The 26,738-nt window shown below is 45.3% G+C and overlaps 1 protein-coding gene across 1 annotated transcript in view; it reads right to left on the reverse strand.

The window, feature by feature from the left end:
* The window catches only part of DCHS2 (dachsous cadherin-related 2), an 89,109-nt gene extending 67,180 nt beyond the window's left edge, over positions 1-21,929 (reverse strand). Inside the window, 1 exon segment of the mRNA XM_048941932.1 lies at positions 20,118-21,929. Coding sequence (XP_048797889.1) covers positions 20,118-21,929 — 1,812 coding nt within the window.
* Between the last annotated feature and the right edge of the window lie 4,809 nt (positions 21,930-26,738).

Below are 26,738 nucleotides of genomic sequence, written 5' to 3' on the forward strand. Positions count from 1 at the left end.
AACAAAATTGTAGAAAGTCCTCTCAGGAAACCTAATGCTTCAATGAGCCCAGAAAGGGTCTCAGAAAGGGTCTATTTAGTGCCAGCTGCCTCCCACACTTGCAACACAACTATGCTATGCACTGGACTTGCAGGTTTGCTGCAGCAGGAAATCAATCATCTTCCTGTAAATCAGGAAGGAACTCTTCTTTAAAAATAAAGTTGATCAGTGCTGTGCAAGCTCCCCTTTATGCTCCTCACAGCATCAGCCTTTGACCTGTGGTTCAAGGTTATGTATTTCTTGAACTAGTGGCAGGCTCTCTTCTACCCCATGCTTCTTAGAATCATTGTATGGCTTGGGTTGGAAAGGATCCCCAGGATCACCAAGTTCCAACACCCTTGCTACCTCAGTCATAGGCAACAAGGAATTCAACTGACTTCTTATTCTCATGCATATACCCTTGAAAAACATGTATTCTGTTCCCATCCATTAAAAATTAGGTTTAGCAGTGACTGTAGCTGATGGTACAAGAGTAGCTTAACAGTGCTCTGTGCCTTTCTTCTCATTTTGTTTTCAACAGTATGGAGAGGCTCTCCAGCACTTTGTGATGGGCTTTTCTGGACACATCAGCACAGGTAGCCAATATTTCTGTCACTCTAACTGCTTGTTTAAACGGTCCACCAAATTTTAACAAATATGCAAAGCCTTCCATGCCCTCTTCCCTTGTGAATACCTGTTTATGTGCTTATTGGCAAAATAACACTGCTAATAACATCTGAGTCATCAGTGAGCAACTCAGCCTGGCGCTGAGAAGCATGGCCTGCACTGCTTTCACCAGCTCCCTGCAACATCCATGCCCTAACCATTAAAAACAACAGTCTCTCTCCCAACGAAAGCATGTATTTTGTGTAACTGTAGCCTTATAAATTATAGCCAATTCAAATCTCTTCAAGTAAGAAGATGAGAGTTCTCTTAGTTCATTTCTGCTTTTATGGAAAATTGAAAACACGGCCAAACTCACAGCTTGAGTAATGTATTCATAGCACTTTAAAATACTTTCATACTCTGTTCATTGCAAACATTAAAATTGGCAAGGGATCTATATATATTCTAATAATTGGTGCAGAAATGAAGCCTTTAACAAACTGGAGAGAAATCTCCCCCCCTTCCCTTTTTTCACATACACACCATTTTTTCCCAATTACTCCAATGTTCCATGTCTGTCCCCAGCTGTTTTTTGCTCTATACGGCTCTCAGGCAGTTTAAAGACTTAACCAAAAAGCAGAACCGTAAGCAATTCAGAAAAATCAAAAGGCAACAAATAGGCAAAACCTTAACCTGAAGAGCATAACACCAAACAAAACAGAGCATACTGTCTAACAAAAAAGAAGCTTTTTTAAAAAATTATTTTAAAATTAAAAACTGCGTGCAGTAGATGTGCATAACTAAACCAGTAATTTCCTTAAGCCAGGTATGTTTTACAAACAATTCAGATGGCCCAGTTTTTGAGTACGTGGAGGAAGCAGAGCACCACCCAAAAGGGTAAAGGACATCATGACAACCCATGACGTTCAAACAAAAAGAAGTATCACAAAGCTGCCAGTCTACACTTTGCACAAACTAATCTAAAAGTAAAGCTCTTAAACACGCTCATGTCTAAAACAGAGCTTACCATAAATTACTTCCTGCTCCCAAACTACAAATCCTGATTAGTTTAACGAGAATTTTGCTCGAGTGGAAACTCTGCTCAAGGAGAACTCCATTCAATGAACAACTAGTAAAATTTACTTGATAGTCCTCGTGCCAAACAAACCTCACGTATGATGAATGAACATGACTGTGCATAACACACCCTTCCATAAGCCACAGATCTTTAGATGAGCATAGAACATCCAGGTGGTTAACTATCCTGTCTCAGAATTACAGGGTCAGAAGTACGTGAACCCCCTTCACACACCAGGTGTATGCTGGCCACAGGCTAGCCGGATGTCTGCATGAAATCGTGGGGTGCACCAGCCTTTCCTCTGCTGTGGTCCCTCTCTGTTAATACACAACTCCGTTTATGTGACAGCCACAATGCATACAAGCCAGGATATGCAGCTGGATGGTGCCCTACTGCAAACAGATTTAATCTTTTTCATCTAAAAACCACAACAGAACACACCTTCATCAGATGGGACCCAGGAACTGAAAAGGGTCCCATAGGAACTGAAGTGACTCCATGGGCTGAAACAGCTATTCTGCTGGGCCATATCCATTCCACAGCTGAGAAAACCCAAATTCTGTAATTTTACAGAGTTTTCCAGCCCAGAACAGTACAGAGCCAGCTAACAGGGTCAAATCAAGAATAGGAAAAGAATGACAAATGTCGTGCTCAATAAACATGCTGCAGAAGTAGATCCTGTCCCATTACTGTTCACCAACAAGTTTTTCCTGCATAAAGGGAGAGTTTTTAAATAGAACAGCCAGTTGAGCCAAGACACACCACAGAACAAAAGGATCATCATTGTGGGAGTAGTTCACGCATGCCTACAGGCACAGAACGCAGCTTGGTTTTATGGCATCACATCTAAAGAGGGCACACTGCATACCAACGGCATATTTTAATGAATGAATGCAACAGATCTGTAAAGCTCCAGGAAAGAAATGGAAAAGTCTGACAGGGTATAACTTGGCCACATCATTTACACAGATGGAAGCATCCCTTTTCGTTTTCCTCACTCTGATAAGGAGGTCTCCCACAAACAACACAGTGGAGCCCTGCACAGTCCCTATACTTCCTGTGCAGCAGAACTGTTTTGAAATGGGAGATTATCAAACCAAGATGGCTATATCTGATTGCTCAGCTCCAGACTTGTTCTCAAGTCATCTGCTCTCTCTCAGGAAAAGAAGATGCTACGTTCTGAGGTCTGGAGACATGTCCAACTGGGGCAAGCAGAATCTGTATATGTATGTCTAGAGAGGACTGAAGCCTCCCTGGATATTCAGACAGCATGTTGCTAATACTAAGTCACTAAGTAACATCATTTTTCTCTATTTTCTCACCACATTTTTGCTCAGATTAATGGATGAGACCATTTGCAGCATGGTATTTGGACTATAAGTAGACTGGATACTACTAAGCCAAAAGGATCCCTGTAGTTTTGTGACATCTGCATGTTAAATTTTGTAGCTCTTCAATTCACATTGCTGTTAACATTGCTGCATTTTCTAGAGAATACCAAAAAGCACATTATAATACAGAACAGGGAATTGCTGAATAATGAGATTTTGTTCCCAATCGCTCATGAGCAGTACTGGTACCTTTCCACAACTCTCATTAATCTCAGCTGCTTGCATAGGAACTTCTCACCATCTAGTCCCAAAACAGATTGTTTTTCCCAACCTCACAATGTCTTGTTATCCCTAACACAGGTTTTCCATTCTTCCTATGGCCCCACAGAGGGTGGCAGCTGCCCCTTGCCAGCAACTACACAGCAGGCATGCAGCTACAGTCTTCTCACCAACCTTGTAAAACAAGTTTCTTACAGAGACCTGGCTCCTGTTGAACGACACAAGCAGGAATCGCAGCAGCTAAGCTTTCACAGCAGGACTATTCTGCTTCAGCCACACAAGAGACACTGGAGAGCGCGCAGTGCAGACAGGGAGATCTAGGCTGCAGCTCCTTCCACGTTTGACTGCAGTTTTCCAGCTCACTTGTAAATACCCTTATGCATTTCATTCTCAAGATCTTCTTCCAGTGCATGCAATTGGAGATTGCTGTTCTCGTTTGTCCTGCCTCATTATAACCTCACATTTTTCCTGCTCCCCTCTTTCTTAAATGAAATTACAGCCTGTTGAAGGGGAATTATAAAGATTCAAAACTTCCTGGACAATGTCTAGCACCACATCTTTAGGAGTTAAAATGCAAAAAAAAAACCAAAAAACCAACAACCTATTGCTGATAACTACTCACTTCATCTTCCTTCTCCTTCCCACTGAAAGATTCAACATATATTTGAGTTAAAGCTCTGGTCTTTCCTCTTCCCCAAAGTTCTGAAGTGCCTTTTCTTGCACTGCATGCAAACATCCAATCTTTCTCCAAACATGTTAAACCATTTCCGAAGATGTGCCATGTCAAGACGTTTTCTACTCAGGAAGGATTTCATTTTATCATTTTTTAAATTATGCCTTTTCTTTTTCATGAACTGTGTTATGTTGTTTGTCAACATTAAGAAAAAATCTCCTAATATCTTCCGTAAACTACTCATATCAACCCTGCTATGATGTCTCATATCAACCATTGCAGATGACATATAATCAGGCATGTAAAGCAGGTACCTTTAACAAAGCATGCACATAGATACTTTTTCTCTCCAAAGGAGGTGAATATTTTCAAATTGATGCTGAGACAACAGAAAGGGAGGAGACTTCAGCCACCTCTCTGCTGGTAGCACCAGTGTTGGAGAGGCTCCTGGACCTCAGAAGTTACAGTACTGTCCTTGCATTACAGCTAGAGGCTACAAATGAGGTGATCAAGACAGCCCAGGCACTTCCAATATTTATCTTCATGGGAGCTGGCATCAGCAGACACTGTGACGGCCTATTTCCACAACTTCTGCCACTTACATTCACTGCATCATGATGTATAGAACTTGGTTAATTGGCAGACGTTTCCAATTTGGAAATACTGCACTTACTGAAACACCAGAAGCATCCAGAGTGCAGATCTAAAGATAGGATGCAGTAATGGAGCACAGGGCAGGACTGAAATCAACTGACAGAAAGGCCGAAGAATATGAATTGACAGTAGTGAATAATGGAAAAAGCACATGGTGCCTAAAGCAAGTATGATACATGTGCATCTCAAATTCCCTTTGCCTAAGAAATAACTTGGGGAGGAGGCATGCACAGCTGGAGGATATCCAATGTCCTAGCTCAAAAACATAAAATAAAAAAAAAAATTGAAAGTCAGTCCCAATATGAATATATACATTTAGTATCAAAGCACAGAACTTTGCAGAAAAATGAGAACTAGGAATGAAAAGAGAGGAGAACAATCATAACAGGCAAAAAGCAGTTAGCTGAACAACAAATTTTTAAATGTGATCTTTCATATGAGGTGCCAAAAAGATGTATCAGAAACTTATTGAAGGATAAGTTATGTTGAGAGTGAAGTGCTTTGGTGGGAAAGACCTGCGTGAGCACAAAGTAAATGAAGCTTATCTTCTCCACCAGCTTCAGAATTAGAGAAATCTGTGCATTTCATTGTGTTCTGCAGATAAGTTTTTGTGACAGGAAGCAAAAATGATCTCCACTTAGCCACCATGTTCAGCGTGCCACTAAGATTCATAATGCTGCCAAACAGTATGCTCCAAAAGATCAGTAAGCATGGAAAGCATTTACAAAATACCACACAATATTTCTCCACAGTTAGTCACACCACTGGAAGTGAAAAGGTTTGCCATATCGACTGTGTAAGTCCAGTGACAGCATCAGTGCTCTGCAGGCACACAGACATTTAAGAACCACCTGACAAACCCAGAGCTCCCGAAGCACTGCGTGTTGTACATTATCACAGCCAGAACAGCTGCTGATGCCGTTCCAGCAGAAGAACCATCTCGCAACACTGGACTCCATTCCAGTCTGTCTGACTATTCTGATGGACTGAGTATTCTTCTCACTGGAAATAACGGAGAGGATGCTCCGTGGCCTCATCTTAAGAGCAGCAGTGCAAATTGGTCACCAGTGGTTCACACTCCTGTGTCATTACACATTCACAGCATGCACACTGTACTGTACTTGGCCTGGAAAGCCATGGCTAAGTAGCTAAAATAACACTTTTTGTTTTCAGAACAAAATCTAGAATGAGAAACTATGGAAAGTAGGAAAAAAAAAAACTTTCTCAAAAATATTTTTTAATTTCTTGTACAGTTTCCCAGAGAAACCTAAAAAATTATTCAGGTAGGCTGCAGACAGAAGAAAAGCCCGCAATGTGATCCAGCATGCAGAAAAATTCTCAAACTATAGTTTTCAAAAGCAGCCTTGTCATTTATTATGAAATGAATGAAAGAAAAACACGCTTGCTTCAAATTCTGTATTAAACTCTGCAATAGTCTGCTCCACCATTTTTAATAATCCTTCCTCTTACAGAAAATTCCACTGTTGTTTTTTTTTTTAATTTGCTAGCAATAGCTTGGGGAATTTTGGAAGAGCAATCGTTAACTTTATAATGTCATGACCATCGGTATTCAAAGAGAAAGAAATGCACAGTCTCTGCCTTAACAAGGCTCATTTGACACTCAGTCTAGAAAGTGGCAGCATTCCATAGCAAAGGTATCAGCGATAAATGTGAACAAAGCCATGCTGGTATGTATTCACCTGATACCTGTGTCGGAACCAATAATGTCAGGTATTTCTCCCAAAGGTGGAGAAAATAAATGAGTATTAGGTATTGACATCATAATGCAGAAATAAGAAAGGCCTGTAGTGTTATGCCATTTGCTTACAAGCAAGGCAGTTCTGGGGTGGAACAGCATTTTGCTGCAGCACTTCAAAGTATGAATAGCACTAAATCCACTGCATAGAAGAAAGGCTCATCATGTGGACTTAATCTCTGTACAAAGCACCAGCAGCTGTCTCACATTAATATGCTTAAACATACAAACACAGCTACAAAGTAGACATAAAGTTACAAATGTTGAATTGATTTTGAGCTAGTATATAGTTGATACAAGCCCTTTCTTCTAACTGAACATTAGAATCTACTTAGTCTTAAATCTGCACTACTATTTAGGTCTTGGTCCTTAATTTCTTTGGCAGAGTATTACCTAATCAAATATATTTTTCCCCCCTTTGTCAGGCCTTAATCACTCAGTAAAGCATCTATTAATATTTTGTTTGTTGGGCTAACCTGCCCACAGTTACACACTGCTTTTATCAAACTTTAAAGGTCACACAGCATTTTGCGTGCAACCAGACATGTCATGCGAACAACTGTTTTTGGATCCTTTCATGTAAACAAGCATAATGAGACTTTACGAATTCTGTGGGAAACCCACAAGTATTTCCTTAACATAGACTTGGTTCCCACAAAAGCCCAAAACTATCCATGCTGATGAAAGCCTCCCTCTCCCCGTCAGGAGAAATTCTTTCAGTGCGTGTCAGTGCCAGCCATGAGGGAACACACTCAGTACAGAGGTGATGCTGTGTGCACACTTCTAGTCTTTCTGCTCAGCTACCAAAAAAAGTGGCCTCTTTGATGGTGGTTTCTCTAACAGACAAAGAGCCAATAGCTGGCTTGTGACATTCAGCCTCATTCCTAAAAGCTAAGAGAGATCAACAAGTAGAAATATTCATGTCTTTGTCGTGTGTTACGTATATCTACAATCCAGGCTTGCAGTGTAACAACAAGCTTAAATTCTTTTTTGTTTTTCCAATTTTAAATGCTTTTGAGAAGGGCCTCCTTTGGAGCACACCATATTAAGCTCCCTGTTTCTTCAACTCCTCTATCTATGTCCCATCTGTAATACAGCCCTCCTCGTTCCCACAGGGTTCAAATAAGAAGAAACAGGAAGCTCTTATTATATAAGTTTGACAAGAACTGCTTCCAAGCAGGAACTGCCAAGAAGCACAATTTCTGAACGCTGCTGACATAAACATCTCACAGGGTTTCTGGGTTTGTGCTGAGATGGTTTCAGAGCGCTTTTCAGAGAATCCCTGCTTCCTCTCCACAAAGCCACCGGGGAAAATTAAATGTAATGGCTTATGTACCACTAACACACCTCCTTGCTATCAAACATAAGAGCAGTATTTCCTACTTAACCTCCACATTAGTGTGGTTCATGCTTGCATACCAGAAAGCCAGATGAACCCTAGCAATGGTAAGATGGTACTGATGGAAAAAGGAAAGTTGTTAAAAAAACATATTTCTAGGATCACCCATATCAGTTGTGACCTCCACACACAATATTAGGCTACCAGTTCTGCTATCCACTTGAATTTATCACTCCTCTCAAATACTTAAAAGGGCAGAGCTACTCAGAGGGTGCCATTCCCATCACAGCCAGACTTAATCACAAAGCTTTTACTCCACTTCAACTGTAACTGAGCAGTCAGTGGAACACAGGATGCCTGCCAGTCCTACAAAGGCTCCAACCAGAGCCAAGTGCAGCAAGTCAGCTGCTCAGTAGCCACACTCAAGCAAACTTCCAGTAAATAATGGGTCAAAGTGAAGGTTCCCATTCTTACCTTCAGATCTTTTCACTGAAGTGAGGTTCAGCTACTAGATAAACTGCTTTTCTAAATGACAGAACCATCAGCAATGGTTCTGTTACTGATGTGATGCCTTAAATGTCATTTCCCCATGACAGGCACAAAAATAAAAGCCTTTCCAGAAGAGATGAGGACCACAAATTTTAGTTTTATCAAAAAACAGAAAGCAAAAACTATTTTCTTAAGCTACTCTGCTAACATTAGCTGAAATGAAACCTCCACTGTACTGCAGTGCTATCAAAAGGAGAGCAAAGCTATCCATGTTCCCTTATTTCACTACACAGGAGTGCATCTTTACAACAGGGTGATTTCCACAAGGTATACATGTAACTAGTAAGTTTAAACCTCAAAACAACGTGTTACAACAGTAGCATTTTTTAATATGCTTGCTATTGAACACACTTAAGTGTTTTTTTGTTATACCAACTAAAAACAGCATACTGACAAGTTTCACAAATTAGACTTAATGTGCTCCTTCTCCAGTTATTAACATTACAGCGTCGTGTCTCATTTTACACTTGATTAGTGCCTTTGTCTATCTCATGCAGCAGTACTAATCCAAGGGGCTGAATAAGGAAGTTGCACCAGAGCTCTCAAGTTCCACTAAGCAGGTCAGCTACACTGGCCCTGGAAATGGACAGCACTGTCTGCTTTTGTCCCAGAAGATGATGCACACACAGCTCCTTCCTCACTGTAACTGCATCTGCCAAGCTTCCAGCATGGAAAAAAATACTACTTATGGTTTGTTTCAAGTCCTGCCCAGTGTCATCTTCCTTCCTCCAAGAAAGCCACATTTGTTTGTGTCACATAGCCTCAACAACAAAGTTGCACATGAAAACACATCTCTGTATCTATACAGTCTCTAGAGAGTTGGAGATGAGTATAAGCAACCACATGAACACGTCATCGTGCAGCTACAGAGAAACATATCCAGTCAAGAGGAGACAGTGAGCTCTTGGGTTGTTTTTACACGGTTGGTTGTTTTCGTTGTTTTTTTTGTCTCTGTGGGTGTGAGGTTGTGTTGTTTTGGTTGGTTCCCCATACATACACAATTTCTTTTTTACCCCCTCCAAGCGGTCAGGTTTCTTGCTGTCTAGGACAATGAAAACAAGCCTCATGGAAGCATGTAAGCCTTCTCAAGAGAAACTAAGAAACAGCTGTTAAATTTCACATTCTCCTTTGAGCCCTGATTTCACAGTGAAAACTCAGCATCCTGTTTTCCAAAGAAAGTAGGTGGCTTCTTTTTCACAATAGAACCTGACCTGTTGGTGCTGGAGCTCCTCAAACGTGGGCAGTCAGACACACTACAGCTGCTGTGCTCCGGAAGAAAGCAAATTTCATTTTGTAATAAAATGCTGCCCACAGTCATTGTAAAAGTATAAAATGTGTGGCTTTAAATTCATTGTAGGATGGCTGTTGAGGAACTGTATCTGTTAGATACATACACAACCTATACAGCTGGGGCAGAATCTTTCTGCAAAAAACACTTGGAAGTTTGACAGTTACTGTGAACGATAATAACCTCACAAGGTTTTTCTACTCCTGCTGAAATACTGCTTTCACAGTATTTAGGTTTTGACTCTCATGTTAAATGTTTGTGAACTCTGATGGTAAAATCCAGCTGCATTTCATGTACACACGCATCTGAAGATAGGCTGCAACAAATCTGAGAATTCAGACTCTCCACATCACAGGAACATAGAGAAAAATTCACAACAGCAAGAACGATAAAGCAGAAAACCTTCCAATGGTTACTCAAAACTATATAGAATTTATGCAGTAACACTAACGAAAATAGTGTCGTCAAGCTCCAGAGATCAATGGACATCTAAATGTCAAACTCAAATACATAGAGTTTGGCTGTTCTTCGTGGCTAGAGCCACTACAGTAGATTGTTTAAAACACTGTACAAGTTCAGTATCCAGATCCAGACCTAAATGAACAGCAATAGTAATATTGTAAAAGCCAACAGAGAATCAATCAATCATGATCAAATTTAAGAGTAATGATGGACAAGAGGAACTGCTGAAAACTCTCCAGTTGCCTATTTTTACACCTTTTACCTGTTGAAAGTTCCAAACTTGAGTGGGCAAGGAATTTAGAATTAGGATTAGTAGGACAAAACTAAACTCTAAGTACAGAATCATCACAGCCAGGAAAACAGAAGAAAATCGATGCTTTGGTATAACATAACAACATCAAAAGAACAAGAAAAGTAGAACAGTTGACATAATAAGCTTTCACATTTACTTGATTTCATGTCGCTTTGCCAACATGAGACAGCAGGAATAAAACAGACTGACCACCATTTGGATAACGTTGTTTGGGATTTACCAACTACACTGCAGCAAGACAAGACAAAAATAACACCAAAACAATCTTTGGTTGATTTAATTAGAAAAATCCCTCATACAAAAAAGCATCCTAAGTTCTGCATTTGTTGTGTCAGTGTCACTAAGTGTTCCTGACTGCTTAAGCATGAAAAGGCAAATGTTGATGGCAAACATAAAAGCTTTAAGAATCTATTGCCATCTGTATTATTAAAAGCACATTTTTCACATGACCAGTTATTTAGCAGAACAGAAAACAAGACACCATTCTGGCTTTTGCTATGAAAAACTGTACCATAGTTCTATTAAGCTGATGAATACTAGAACACAAAAGTTTGACATAAACAAGTAAAAAGAAACCAAACAAGTAAAAGTCTCTTTATATATTCAGAAATGTGTAAGTGTTGTAGTGGCTTTGGAAGGAAAATACCTTTCCAGGCAGAATGTATGAGACAAATGTAATAATCTGAGATAGCTTCAGCTGCAAATCAAAGAAGGAAAATAAAGTGCTTACGTGCTCAAAGCACAGGAACACTGCACGCCTCGATAAAACATGAAAAATACAGAAGAAACAAAAAAGACTCCACAGATAACTGAAAGCAATGAACTCCCACCCTGATTTCAGCACCACCAGTGACCCCATGACCGCTCAGTTCCACCTCACCTGGAAGCACATCTGTCTCAGTAAGGGTGGCTGTGCTCCATGTTCTGTCTTCTGCTGGGTTTAAGGCAGAGAGCTTCACCCAAGGCTGGATACAGAATCCTAGAATGGTCTGAGTTGGAAGGGGCCTCTAAAATCACCTGGTTCCAACCCCCTGCTATAGGCAAGGACACCTCCCTCCAGAGCAGCTTGCTCCATCCAGCCTGGCCTTGAATGCTTCCAGGGAGGGGGCATCCACAACCTCTTAGGCAACCTGTTCCGGTGTGTCACCACTCTCACAGTAAAGAATTTCTTCTAGAAATCTCGTCTAAATCTACCCTATTTCAGTTTAAAGCCATTTATTCATATGGGGCAGAGCTGGACCTCAGCATAGATCCATGAAGTGAGAAAGGTAACTAAGTATTATTTTTAATTCTCTTTACTTCTCAGATGCTGTAAAAATGGTTAAATAAAGACGAGTACACAGACACCTGCTGCCATCACCTCAAACCTAAGACAAGAGTTCACTGAAATACAATCTCGCTAAAGGAAAATAGTTTGTGTGACTTAAAAATATTGTGAGTTACTGAAAAACTTCCTACGTTCATTTAACAAAACACACAGCTTTACAGTAGCTAAAGAAAAACTAACAGCAGAGAAGCCAGTGACATAACGCTCCACTAAATGGAAATGAAGGCAGGAGGCACATTAAATGCGACTAGGTGAAATTGCCAGGGTGTGGGAATGAATACATTAATTAGTTCTCCTCCAGAAATAGAATTAGGCAATTAGCTTCCCCAGGTATTACATCCCACTGAAGTGAATGCAGCTAAGGCTGCATCCGCTAAGACTGTTAACACCTAGATAAAGCAATTAATCCCAGAGTAACTCATTATCACTCCCACCGAGTGCTGGGGAGCTTCGCCTTGGTGTTCCTACAGGGAGCGTTCCTAAAGACCTTCACGTGTTCATCTCCCCTCTACCACCACACCTAAAGTCATCCCCATCAACCGCTGATGTTCAGTTTCCTCTGCCTTTACAGTGAGCTAATTAACACAAGACTTTCAGAAGTAAAGAGAGCACTAAGGGGAAATATGCCAGCAGAAGGCACAAGGCAAGGGTACAAAGAAAACTGAAATTTTGTGGTGTTTCTTTTATGAAACAGAATACTGTTTTGCTGTCTGGGACTTCGGTTCCTCTTACAGGTCTTATTTCTTCATGGTAAAGTCCACGTTCTGGATTTCTTACCATGAACTCCTTGGGAAATAGCCTACAACCTTACTGGGTCCCACAAGAATATCACAATGATTAAGAACACCTTCAAGACTAGGAGTATTTTCCAAGCACAAGTCTACAACTGTAATCATGGAAGATGCAGTCTGAATTGTACCTCTTTTCATTAATAAGGAAAACTCCTTATTCACAGATACCACTGAGCACAACTCCCTGCAGAAATGAGAGATGGGAGCAGTGTAAGTGAATTAATCACTGATTTATTAGGTTAAAAGGGGAGAGAGTGTGCTTTATTTATTTTCCTTGAAAGAAAAATAAATGCTTTATTTACAAACGAGGCCAATGTTTCATTCAGCCTGGACCACCTTGCTAGTTTAATTAACAAGGAAGCGCAGCATGGATAACAAGCAGGAGGAGTTGGAAAGCACAGTGCAATTAGAAAGCTATGACCTAATTGCTAACACAGAAACGTGGTGGGACAAATTACACAACTGGAACACTAATTGAGAGCTACAAGCTTTTCAGAAGGGCTATGCAGGGAAGGAGGGGCAGGAGTCACTACACCAGCTGACACAGAAAGACTGACCAATGTCATCTACCTGAACTTCTGCAAGGCATTTGACATGGTCCCAACCACAACCTCATCTCTAAACTGAGGATAGATGGATTGGGTGAACCATTCAGTGAATGAGGAGGCATTCAAGGCCAGGTTGGATGGGATCCTGGGCAGCCTGATCTGGTGGCTGGCAACCCTGTCTACAGATGGAACTAAATGGTCCTTAATGTCCCTTCCAAACCATTCTGTGATTCTGTGAGTCATATTTAATCTGAAACTAAAGAAAAAAAAGCAACACTATACACTGCAGTTTTAATTTTTCTTCAAACTGATCATCTGCATCAATTTTTCATCACAGACAAGGTAGGATAAGGTGGAAAGCACTGAGCCAGAATAAGTGTGATAGAAGAGCTAAAGGCAGAACTTCTGGGATCTGAACTAGAAGACAGATCAGTAACAGCCTAATTCTGCTACTACTCATTCCGTGCTGCTGGTCCGAATGTAAAAACCATACAGTTGATCCAGAGACTTCACCTAAAAGAACTTTTGACAGATGATGCCAGAATTACTAAATATTGATAAATCACCTTAAGCCCCACAGACAAAAAGAAGAAGTTAAAAATGGCTCTACCAAATTTGTTTGTATTTTACATTTTTTTAAGAGTTTATCATATTACCCATAGTACTGACGCTCCAGTTAGACAAGACTAAAACACTGACAGTCTTCCAGTCCACCTGGAATCATTGGAAATATACATGATGTTCCCAAGACCTTAAATCTCTGTTCTGCATTGCATTTTGCAAGGAGGTCTAGAAAGACTGCCGTTACGAGGAGAATGTGTGCTATTCCCACCAGCTCAGTAATTCCAGATGAGCTGTTTTTACTTCAATGTCTGAACAAATCCTACTTTCATTAGCTTTCAAAGAAGTAGCAATACTACCACTTTCATTTTAGAAAATAATTTGAGAAGAAACTTCAGTGGACAAACAGCTAATCTTGGTAGAGAGCATGCAGGTATCCAAAGGGAATAAGTTGTTCTGGGTATATATGGAATGAAACAGCTTAAAATCTAGTTCGAGAAAGGGCACTCCAAGCAGCAACAAAAATAAGCCAAAATGAACACTGTTTTATCAGCATCCTCCGCCTTTCTGCAACAAAGATGTTTTCTGCATTAGAGCAAATCTCCTCCCTGAAACATTACACTTCTTTCTCACCCTGCAAATGAGAAAAACTTATCTTAGACCACAGTTTGTTACCCAATGGAAATTTGTATCAAACAGAACTCCTACATACCTACATTCTGATTCCATCATTTTTTAAATGACCAGACCATACTGAGCACATGAAATGCATATAATTGTGATTCCTAAAAGATGCTGCTGCAGGTTATGACCAGCTCCCTTCACACAGGAAGTTGTTTTCCTGCAGATGAGTTTCTGTATCAGTACTTGTAATGCTAATGACACGTAGCTTCACGTCATTCCAAAACCATGTGTGAAAATTTCTACTTCATAACACAGCTTTTCTAAGTCAGCATCTTTCGCTTCAACAGCAATCAGCTGTTCAATCAATAAATATTGATTCTAAGAGGGATTACAGCTGTCCTAAACACTCAGAAGTCATGAATTTTCTAGAGCATTTTTATAAGTAGGATGAAGAACATGAAAGATTGACTTAAGTCTCTGCAAAGATTTCACTGCACACCAGAAAAGCAGTTTTAGTAACAGGACAGTGAGAATATCCACACTCCCTGTGACAGTTCATGAATATTCCCTGTAAACCACTCACAAACTTCGCCTGACCTTCTGTATGTGTTTTATAAATGGTGTTTTCTTCATGGTCTCACAGACACCGTTTGAACTAAAAAGTCTCCAACCATACATCCCTACCCAGATAAAATGACTGGCCACTGAAAATAACAATCACTTCTTTGGCAAACTGTATAATCAATGATTATACAGATGTTATAATTAAGAAATACACAGGAAAGTTAGGCTTACTCTCTTCCATCCAACAGCACGTTAAGACAGCTGAAAATTTAACTTTGTGCTACAGAACATGCTTTATCGAGTCCATGCCCATGTAAAGGCACAACATCACTCCTACCTAGAAGTATCATTTGTATATGTCATCAAGCATTATACTGCTAAAACTACCAAACTGAAATGAAGCCAAGAAATTAGCTACCAATGTCCAAAGCAACAGTCTATGCAAAGATTAATAATGTTTTCCTAAATAAAAGTAATCAGGTGTCTGTATATCTATGGAGAATGTTTAACACATAGCCCTGTGTTAAGATGGAAGTAGAGGTGAAGATATCAGTACATTCATGCCTTTGATGACTGTCAATGAGAAAACCTAGTTTCATACCAATCACAGGTCTGCTATCAAGGCACTCACCCTGCAGAGAGGAGAAATGGCTCCAGTGAAATGTAACTGCTACGTCTGGCCATCAGTTCAGAATTCAGAGCAAAAGACAACAGGAAAAACTGAACGTGTACTGTAAAATCGTGTTTACTGAGGTTTCACATGTCAGTGAACAAATGACAGTGCAGCACGTAAAGCAGCGGAGGCTGAGTGCAGGAGTCTGCTGCAGTTTCTTTGATTGGCAACATACATCCAGCTGAACTATACCATATGTGTGTGTATTTATGGCTGTAAAGGAGAAAAACCACAGGGCACACACAAGCTGTTTGTCTCACACATGTTTAGTCAGACATTAGTTAAAAACTGCCCTTCCTGCCACCCCTTCCCCAGCACCAGATGTAGACACAGGGCAGTGGAAGTGTAGCAGACATAAGCATGACAAGCTAATTGCCTGCACAAAGTACAAAGGGGAGGAGGGAGAGAGGGGAAGCGGAGACAAAAACACCATGCAGGAGTCCTACAAGGTCAGGGCAGGAGACTGAGACAGCTGTCAAGGCTGGAAGCTAGTGCACTTGCTTTTATTATAGCAGATACTGTTGTTATCACAGCAGCTCTGTTCTTAAAACGGTGCAGCCTGTGAGTGCAAGTAAATAGGCGTGACAGTATCTTGAGATTTCAGTCACATCCAGCAGCAGTCAGACTTATTAGGGTCTGGCAGAAATGCAACGCTTGTTTTCAATGAAGGAAAAGGAGGGAAAGAGATGCGTCTCTAATGCCATGCTGGCAGGTGCAGAAGAAAAACCTACTTCTGCACAAAGCAGCATTTCAAAGGCCATAATCAGTGAGAAACTGGTAAACAGAGGAAAAGGGGTTGCAACAAAAGCATCTTCCTTTAGGATACAGACTCCTTACTCTCCCTGTCAGATGGTGCCACAAAGGGTGAGGCTTTGGGGTGTCACTAACCCTGTTGTTAATGCCCTCCAGGGCAAGCTTCCCCTGCACACATTGCACTGAGTCATGTAAAACTCCCAGGTGAGTTTTTAATCAGACTTGTGAATTTTAAAAGACAAACAAATGCATCGTTCATGTTTTTTCAACATGCAGTTTCTTTTCAAGAATGAACTGAGCAGCAAAACATACTCAATATAAGAGCTCACTCTGTGATGCAGCAGTTTGCTGCACCTTATGAGATGGAGAACTTATTTATTTCCCAATGCTTTAAAACCTTCTAGCAAAGGCTGAGCCCTATGCTGAGCCAGCAATGGATGAAAATACGATTTTTGTGGGTGATGAGCTGACATTCATATCTGATAAATGGATAGACCATACCCAGCCATTTACAGTTCCCAGTGCTGCACATTTGTCATGGTTTTATGACTTTTGGTTATCAATGTTCCCCATCATAACACCATGTAGTGCACTGGGAGTTAAAGAGTTAATGCTCCAGTTCCAGGTACCTGTCCCAGAAGAGAAGAACTACACACCCCAGCTACTTTGTGTTCAGAGAGGAGATAAAATCCCTGACAAAGTCACCTGATGTCTCTTTTCCCCTTTTGATGGTCAGGCTCTCCTCCCTGCTGCTCAACCTGACTATTTATGTTTTGTCTCAGCATTAGTGTAAAGCCTTCAGGTTTTTTTCAGACACTCTTTCTCTCATTATATTTATATATATATATATATTAGCTGCAATTTTAATTATATTGTATTATACTGTGATATAGTGTGTTATCTTGCATTTGATATCTTACTTAGTAAAATAGTTTGTTTCTCCTCAGATCGTGGCCACTGTTTTGTTTTGGGGCACCCCTCTCTACCCTTAATCCCTTATCCCTTTCTGGGGTGTGGATCCGTGGGTCCCTCCAACACACTAGTCATGGAATTGGGCCAAACCAGCCCATAAACCATTGGCAACACCGTACAGATGTCATGCAGTTCTGGGCAGCCCTGAAAACACTCACTTCATTCCACAAAGCCACTATCATGTATTGAGAAGCCACTGAACGGCTTCTGGGGAGCAAAGAAATATTTGCTGTCAATTAATAAAAAGTAATTGCTACTAAATCACATACTTAACAGATAAATGCCAATATAGTAATTGCTGTCACATCCCATAAAACAGTAATGTGAATTGGATAAACAAACAAGTAACTCTGAATTATAATTACAGGCTAGATGATCCATTTCTTTGCTGTAAATTTAGTTAATCCTGGCTTTTGGTCCCCCTACCATCAATTACATTAGTGTTAAAAGGTATCATTCTGAGTCAACAAACAACATTTAACTCTCCTCTGAAGCTGACTTCTTGAACAGGAATACAGTGAAGCTAGACCTGTCAATCTAAGAAGCTAAAAGACGTGCCTCTTCTAGCTTCCTTCAGTCTCACTTCTAAGCAGTCAGCTTTTGCAGCTCTTCACAGCCTAGATGGCTGGCTTCATTTCTGTTTCTTGTAACTGCAGGATGGGGAAAACACTCTAAAACTAAATTCTGCAGAGAACCCCTTCTCCTCAGTCTTCATTTTCTTTTTCAGAAAGCAGAGAAAAACCTGAAGAATGGCTGTATGATAGAAAGACCTTTTGTAGATCCCTCTCCTTTGACACTGCAACTGCAAGAATAAGCCTCCTCTCTCAAACATGCCAAGAACTTTAAAAGCCCTCAAAAGGGAAGCATCCTTCTGACAGGCATTACGGCTTTAAATGGTGTTCTCTAGAAAGCCACAGGCCTTTCCCTAATCATGGAACAATTCCCAGTGCACCTAGGTTACCTTTCAGAACGTTAAACAAAACCTTTACTTGCTGTCACTGTGTTCACAAATGCCTCACAATCTCGCCATCAGAAAGGCAGTTATTTTTAAAGAAAGGGAATGGAGGAGCTCTAAGCAGTGAGTTAAGGCAGCCTTCTTAATGGACCCACAAAGTGCAAGTTGTCGTAACAGCGGAATGCATGTAGGCCTTTATCGTTTGACAGATAACACGTGGTTTTTTCCTCTTCTCCTCTGACAGAGATTGCTATAAAGCCAATAAACACATTTGCGAATGAACTATAAAAGAAAATGAATTTAAAAACAAAACCACAAATAGCTGCTAACATGACTGTCGCTAAGTCATGACAATTTATGTTCACTTCAGGATGCCATTACAGTAAAGCACTGCACTTTTCACAGGAACTCACACGCAGAATAATGTGAGCCACCTCCTGAGCTCCAGCACAGATCTGCAGCAAGAGCGTGCTTCACCTAAATCCCAACACACACAGAGTGTATCATCTGGTGTAACACACAACAAACACCTGCACTAAGTTCGAAGTAGGATTTCACTTCAAAGCTGCCACAGGCACTGAATCTCTTTCTAATTCTAAGCTCTGCACAGCCCCATAAGGGAGGGATACTCATGTATGCAGGAGTATCTGGAGGACACCATCAGTACATAAAAGGGGGCTATAAGAAGGCAGAAACAGACTCTTTAGCAGGGTCTCTGTGATAGGACAAGGAGAAATGGCTTCAGACTAAAAAGGGAGATTTAGGTTGGATATAAGAAAGAAGTTTCTTACAGTGAGAGTGATGAGGCACTGGGGCGGGTTGCCAGAGATATGGTGGATGCCACATCCCTGGAGACATCCAAACTCAGGCTGGCCGGGGCTCCAAGCATTCTGATCTAGCTGTAGGTGTCCCTGTTCATTGCAGAGGAGTTGAACCAGATGGCCTTTAAAGGTCCCTTTCAAAACAAACAATTCTGATTCCATTATTCCACAAGAGACTGAAGTAGTGCATCTCTGCCTTACCAAGATAAAAGGCACAGCCCAAGGAAGAGGTGCCAACCTGACTTGCTGGGTTATTGCCATCTGCATTGAGCTTTAGGCCACTGCCTGAAAGAGAGACCAAGACAGCAGAGTGCATCTTCAGCCAAAAGATGGAAAGTCCTGACGCACCTGGCAAGTCAGGACTCTGCGACACAATGTAGTAGGCAGAACCATTTCAGTGAGCATGGGGAGGAAATACAATCACCTAAAAAGCTTGAAAATGAAATTGTTACTGAGAATGCAACCTGTGTTACCAAGGCAGTCCAATGGCAAGATGTTATTCTTCAATTCACTGCATTAGATGTAGGAGAGTGGCTCACAAGGGAGGCAATTGGTCACTCGCACTGCTCTGAGCCCACAGAGGTGCAGTACTCACAGAAGCACACATCAGCATGTGTCAAACCCAGTTCCAGCTGCCAGGCTTTGGTGATGCAGCCACTGCATCAGCACGGTTCTAACTTGACCAGTGCAAAAATAAATAAGCAAATTAATGAAACCGCTCTTGTTTTGGGAGATACAGATTGCCCCTTTCTAGGCAATGTATACTGGGAGGCAGACTCTTGTCAGCACGGAAATCCTGTGGCTATGAGTGGAGCAGAGCAGCCCCTGCAGCTGACAGGAGCCGCTGACAGCTCCGCGTCCCCTAAGTGCAAAGCCGTTCACTCCTCCCGAATTCCTCCAAGCAGCGGCTTCCTACAGAAAGGGAGAACCCGGCAAAAGACAGGACGAAAGGCAGGTCGCGGCACCGTGTAAACGTACCCCACACGGCAGGAGGCGGAGCGGGATGAAGACAACCACCGAGGAAGAAAAGCGTTCCCCGTTTCAGCACCACGGACCTCATGCGGGGCCCCGGCGTCAAACGCGACGCGCTTCAACCGTTCAGGGCCCGACGGCCGCCCGAGCTGCGCTCCGACCCCGGCTCGAGGGCCAGCCCGCGCCCCGCCCCGCCGCGGGCTCACTCACCTGCAGCGGGCAGCGGCCGGGCGCGGCGTGCTCGGGCAGACGGCCGAGGTAGACGCGGCGCTGGAAACGGGGCTCGTTGTCGTTGGCGTCCTGCACGCGGACGCTGAGGCGGCACCGGGAGGAGCGCGGCGGGCGGCCGCCGTCCCGGGCCACCACGCGCAGCTCCAGCGCGGCGCGGCGCTCGCGGTCCAGGCGCCCGCGGGTGCTGACGGCGCCGCTCTGCGCGTCGATGTGCAGCAGCGCCAGCGCGCCGGGCTCTCCCTCCAGCGCGTAGCGCACTTCGGCGTTGGGCGAGCCGGGCTCGTCGCCGTCCGAGGCGCTGAGGCGCAGCACGGCCGTGCCGGGAGAGGCTGCCTCCGAGACGGCGGCGCGATAGTGGGCCCGCGCGAAAGCGGGTGTCTCGTCGTTCACGTCGACGATGCGCAGCAGCAGCGCCCGCTCGGCAGAGAGCGGCGGGGCACCGCCGTCGCGGGCCACCAAGCGCAGCGCGTAGAGCTCGCGGCGCTCGCGGTCCAGCGCCGCCGCCACGCACAGGAAGAAAACGCCGGCGGCCGCCGGGCGCAGCGCGAAGGCGCCGTCCCCGCCGCGCAGGGCCAGCACCGCGCCGGCCCCGCCGTCCGCCTCGTCGGCGTCCGACACGGAGACGCGAGCCACGTAAGCGCCGAGTCGCGCTCCCTCGGAGACGCGCGGGCCGCCGCTCTCGGTCAGGAAGAGAAGGCGGATGGCGGGCGCGTTGTCGTTCACGTCCAGCACGGCCACGGACACCAGCGCGGATGACACCTCGGGCTGCGCGCCGCCGTCCCGCGCTTCCACCACCACGCGGTGCAGCGCCCGCGCCTCGCGGTCCAGCGGCCGGCGCAGCCGCAGCACCCCGCTGAGCGCTCCCACCACGAAAAAGCCGCCAGGGTCGCTCAGCCGCCGGTTGATGGCATAGCGCACGCGGCCGTTGGCGCCCAGGTCGGGGTCGGTGGCGCGCAGACGGCACACGGCGGTGCCCGGCGCCGAGTTTTCGGGCAGCCGCGCGCGGTACTCGGCGCGGCCGAAGATGGGTGCGTTGTCGTTCTCGTCCAGCACTCGCACGGCCACGTGCAGGCGACCGCGGCGCGGCGGACTGCCGCCGTCCCACGCCTCCAGCAGCAGCCGGTGCTCGGCCGCCCGCTCGCGGTCCAGTCGCCGCAGCAACACCAGGTCCAGCGGGCCGGGAGCGGAGCCCGCCGCCGGGGGTCCGCAGCGCAGCGCGAAGAGCGGGGCCTCTCCCGGAGCGCCGCCCGCCTCCAGAAGCGCGTAGCCCTGCGTGCCGAAGCGCCCGGCGTCGGGGTCTTTGGCGGGCGGCAGGCGGAAGGCGCTGCCTGGCGGGCTGAGCTCCGACACGTCGAGCCGCAGGCGGCCCCGCGGGAAGCGCGGCTGGTGGTCGTTGGCGTCGGCCACCGTGATCTCCACCCGTACCACGTCGCCCTGCAGCGTCGCCGCCGCGAAGCTGTAACGCGCCCGGCGCTCCCGGTCCAGACGCCGCGCCGTGCGGATCTCGCCAGTGTCGGTCCGCACCTGAAAGTCGGCCAGCAGCGTCGAGTCGCCGCCACCTTCCGACAGCAGGAAGCCGCCCGGCGGCCCCGCACCTGTCGGCAGCCCGGCGCGGATGTCTCCCACCAGCGTCCCCGCCGGGAGCCCCTCGGCCACCGCCAGCGTCAGGTTGTACACCGGCCCCGCGCCCGCCGCCGCCCCGCACAGCCACAGCCACAGCGGCAGCAACGCAAGCCCCGGTGGCGCGACCCGAGGCCCGCTCCGGCACCCGACGGCACCCCGCCTCTCCATGCTCCCGGCCCAGCGGTTGCGCCCCGAGCCGCGCCGCGCCGCCAGCACCTACGAGCTCAAAGCCGGGAGGTCCGAGCAGCTGCGAGGGGCGGGCGGGGCAGGGAGGCGCCTCGCCGCCACCGCTTCGCAGCCCCCGCCCCGTCGGGGCCCGGAGCCGCACGTCACCGCCATCGTGGTGCCGGAGGTTGTTGCTCTCGGGCGTGCGGGGCTCTCCGGCGCGGCGCCCCCGGAAGAGGGCGTGAATGGGACAGAGATCCACGAGGATGAGCGGGGGGTGGCTGCGCTCTGCGGGCGGTTTCCTCGTCTTAATGTTGCGCTCCCGTTGCTCACGCTGTAGCCTCGCGTGGGATCAGCTCTCACAGTGGCAGGGAAGCGTGCGCCTGAAAGAAGATCCAAGTGGAAACTTCAATCGGCTTCCGTGAGACAAGAAATTCCTCCCTTTTTCACTACTCCAGACTCCCACATCTAATAGGGAATGGTGTACGGATGCATTTGTGTATTTTCAATGACACCGAGAATACACAGCATCATGTAAGTGCGAGCCACCAAACATCCATTCTGCCCCGATCGCTAAACGCAGCACATAACAGCCCTCGCTCCTGTTCCCACCGCACCTTCACCAAAGAGTGTTTCACCTTTCCAACTGTCTTCAGGGAAAATACACTGGTGCTGCTGCAGGCAAGTAAAAGCATGGCAGAGCACAGAGTGGCAGACCTTCTGCTCTTGGTCTCCTCCTGAAGGAATGCGGTTGCTCAGGGGAGCAGCTCCAGGCAGAGCTCCCCTTACTGCTGGGTCTGAGTGGCGCCTGCAGCCCCAGGGCTGGGCCAAACCCCAGGTCAGGTCTTTATAGGCGCAGCACAACATTCTGAGAAAGTCTCTGTATATTTATATACTGTGATAATTACAAGCAATAGGAGCTAGGAGACACTAAAGCCCTTGACAGTTCCATTCATATTCTTTGAGGAAACACACAGATCCTCCCCAAATCACAGCTGTTTGTGATGAAAATGCCTGAATTCTGTTGAATCACAGCGAGTTCGGAAAAACAACCATGTCCCATGCAGCCTGTGCAGTCACTAGGAAAAGATGCGAATCGTGCTCAATCCCACACATTTACTAAATACAACCTGCTGCTGCCAAGCTCAGGCACTGTCTCAGGAGCAAAGCTCTGTGCTCAGGACAGCATACATGGAGAAAATAGGAGGGACACAGTTGGCTGATGTCTGGCAGCACAAACTGACAGCCAGGCATCCCTAACTTCAGTGAGGCATCCAGCAATGCCATGTCAAACCCTCCTCAGCCACAGCACGTTTCCAGAAGTACCACATCTTTGGGACAGAACAGAGCTCTGAGCCTGAGCCTTCTAGGTGCTCTTCCACCTCCTCTGTCCCTCTGCTTTCTCTGAGCCATTTCTGTGTCCAGTTTTGGGCCCTCACTGCAAGAAAGACATTGAGGCCCTGGAGCGGGTTCAGAGAAGGGCGACAAAGCTGATGAGGGGTCTGGAGCACAGGGCAGAAGGAGCTGGGATTGTTCAGTTTGGAGAAGAGGAGGCTCAGGGGAGACCTTATTGCTTTCTATAACTACCTGAAGGGAGGTTGCAGTGAGCTGGGGGACGGCTTCTTCTCTCGTGTAACAGTAATAGAAACAGAGGGAATGGCTTCAAGCTGCGCCAGGGGAGATTTAGGCTGGATGTTAAGAAATACTCCTTTTCTGAAAGAGTGGAATGCGCTGCCCAGGGAGGTGGTGGAGTCACCAACCCTGGAGGTGTTCCAGAAACATTTACACGTTGTACTGAGGGACATGGTTTAGAGAGAACTATTGGTGATAGGTGGACAGTTGTACTGGATTATCTTGTAGGTCTTTTCCAACCTTGGTGATTCTATGATTCTATTGCAGGAGCTACCACAGCAGCATCACCCTAAAGGAAGGGGGCTAAATTTTAGTGAACCAGCTGCATTCCAACCAGCTCACTGGTGTGGTGATGACACTTGGTGGCTTCTTTGACCGTAACATCGCAGAATGGCTTGTGTTGGAAGAGACCCCAAAGCCCACCCAGCCCCAACCCCTACCGTGGGCAGGGCTGCCCCCCGACTAGCTCAGGATGCCCAGGGCCCCATCCAGCCTGGCCTTGAGCACCTCCGGGGTTATTTCCAAACATGGCAGCCAGATCTCAGAGGGGACATCTGCCTGCTGCCCCACCAGCAAGGCTTGCTGCAGGAGCTCAGCCTGGATTATGCAGCCCATGGAGAAAGCATCAGCTCTGCACAGCACCAGGTGTTCCATGATTTGTAGTTTCCCAGGCAGACATATAGTGATTTCAGCAACACCTCTTTGAAGGAGTGCCAGCTGCACAACATATTTGCTGGGGACTTCTGTAATAGTCACAGTGACTATAACATTAAAGTTATGTGTGGGACTGATTTTCTTCGCAGTGAAATGCAGCTATGAGGGATGGTTTTACTGGGAGTCATCCTTTCACTCCTGGTCACAAAGTGTTTCGCACAGCTCATTTTGCTGCGTAACAGATGATTGAGCACTCACTAATCAACCATCATTTTGTGACCAGAACCTGATTGGGAATTACATACCTGATGGTGCTTTCTGAGATAGAAAAGGCTTTCACGTCACTTTGAGAGCTGCGGGGCTAGAGGTAGCAGAAGTAGCAGTCATTTGCACCTTCATTGGCCGCTTTATGTCTGTAGGGGGAAATCTTATTTTTATGTTGCTTTCAGCACCTTACACAAGGTCTTCTTCCTTTTTTACAGAGTTCATCTTTACAGAATCTTTATGAGGCTGAGAAGTTTTGTTATCACCATCCCACACTGAGAAGTGCATGCAAATATTAAATTATTCATTTATAGAGCGCATGTACATCAGGCAAAGGAAAGGGAACCCTGAGGCAATGCCAACCCTGCTTTCAGCTGGTGAGGGTGACAGCCCTGAGGTTGCAGGCCTATAGACAGGTGAAGGGCCAGACAGGCACAACTAATTCCTGAGTTATTCACCTGCTGACTTTATTACCTGTAACTACACATGGGTTGTAAAGCATATGTCGTTCAGCAGTGAGTACAGGGACTAGCACTTGCATTTCAGAATGAACAAGGATAGGAAAGAGAAGCTTCACTAGCCCTTAAGCTATAAACTTTGGTATCATATTTAGAGGGAAAAGAAAGACTGCAAGGTATCCACAAAAACAAAGCAATACTTCTAGAACCATATCCAACATGCATATGAGTACAGTAGCAAGAAAATAGGGCAAGACTGAACTGATAGAGCTCATTTGGGCAAGAGCTGTGTGCCCAGCTCACCATTTGTTCCTGCCTGTTTTGGCTGCCTCAATTCTGAATTCCAGTGTCAAGGGGCTCTGCAGCTGCTTCTTTCAAAATAACACAGATCATAACTCTGCTGATGGCAATATTAGGCAAATCAAACTGGGTTCCTAAACCTGCTCCTCTGAAGAGGTTGTGCCACGGAGGATATCCCCTCCCGGTGCCAGGGTCCTGTGCCTCAGCCACATCCTACAGCTGGGGCGGCGCTTTAGGGATTAGACAAACACACCTATTTCTAAACAGATCTTTTTCCTAACGAGTTACTGTCCTTTCTTAGCACACTGAAAAGGATTGTTAATATGCTTTTTCAGGCTTTGCCAGTAACACAGATAGGAGGCTCTTAAGAGGAATTTTAAAATGGGTATGTGCAGCACAGCACTCAGTGGACAGGAAATTCAGGGTGTTGAGAAATCTGGTGCTTCCCTAACTTTGGACCATGCTCAGGGTATCCTGAAGAAATGGTGGGTCCAGGTATCTCCACCACTGGGCTGGAACGACCTGGTAGAATCATAGAATTGTTAAGGTTGGAAATGGCCTCTACGATATTTAGTTCAGCTGTTCACCTGCCTTCAATATAGCGCAGTAAGCCATGTCTCTAAGTACCATATCCACACAATTCTTGAACACCCCCAGGGACAGCGACTCTACCACCTCCCTGGGCAGCCTGTGCCAATGCATCATTGCTCTTTCTGGGAAGAAGTTTTTCCTAACATCCAACCTGAACCTCCCCATTGCATATCAAGGCCATTCCCTCTCATCCTATTGCTGTTACGTGGGAGAAGAGGCCAACCTCACCAACACCCTGCCCCTGACCACTGCCTCCCCACCGCTGACCACCACCTTCACCATTTCTGCAATGGAAGTGAAAAGGCAAACAGTTGTGCAGGACAGATTATTTTATTACCCCCACAATTTGGGTGTTTTCCTCTTGGGCTCCACCTTCAGTTTATCACCGTATGGTGGCGAGGAAGGTGGAGGTGACCATGGGACCCGCCGGGGCTGCCACTGTGTTTCTAGGACTGGGAGCAGCTCGCAACCTCCTCACTGATGCTAAAGAAAACAGCACACATGCAAGTGCCCCGTGAGGCTAGCTATAGGGCTGCTCTCAGGCTCAAATCTCAGTTTACACCCATACTAAAAAAGCAAATTGCCAGCATGAGCTCATGACACAGCGATCTCTCTCTGAGCACTCATTCTGGCACGTGCACTTGGAGCAGTCTGTATTTTCTCTGCAGCTCAGTCGTGTGATATTTCACCTCACTCTTCATCAAGAACCAGGAGGGGTCCATATTATGAGGGAAAGAGAAAAATAGAAGTGGTTTTAATTTAACATGCATTTCTTTTATGAGAAGGCTTTTAAAATGACAGCCACAGTTTTTGTTTTCGTACACAATGAAATTCTTTGATTAATGCATTCTCTGTAAGGGGAGGAGTTCAAGTCTGTATTTTCTCCTTTCCTCCTCTCACTGTCACAAAAGAA

Source organism: Lagopus muta, chromosome 4 (assembly GCF_023343835.1).
Source record: "Lagopus muta isolate bLagMut1 chromosome 4, bLagMut1 primary, whole genome shotgun sequence".
NCBI classification, from domain to species: Eukaryota; Metazoa; Chordata; class Aves; order Galliformes; family Phasianidae; genus Lagopus; species Lagopus muta.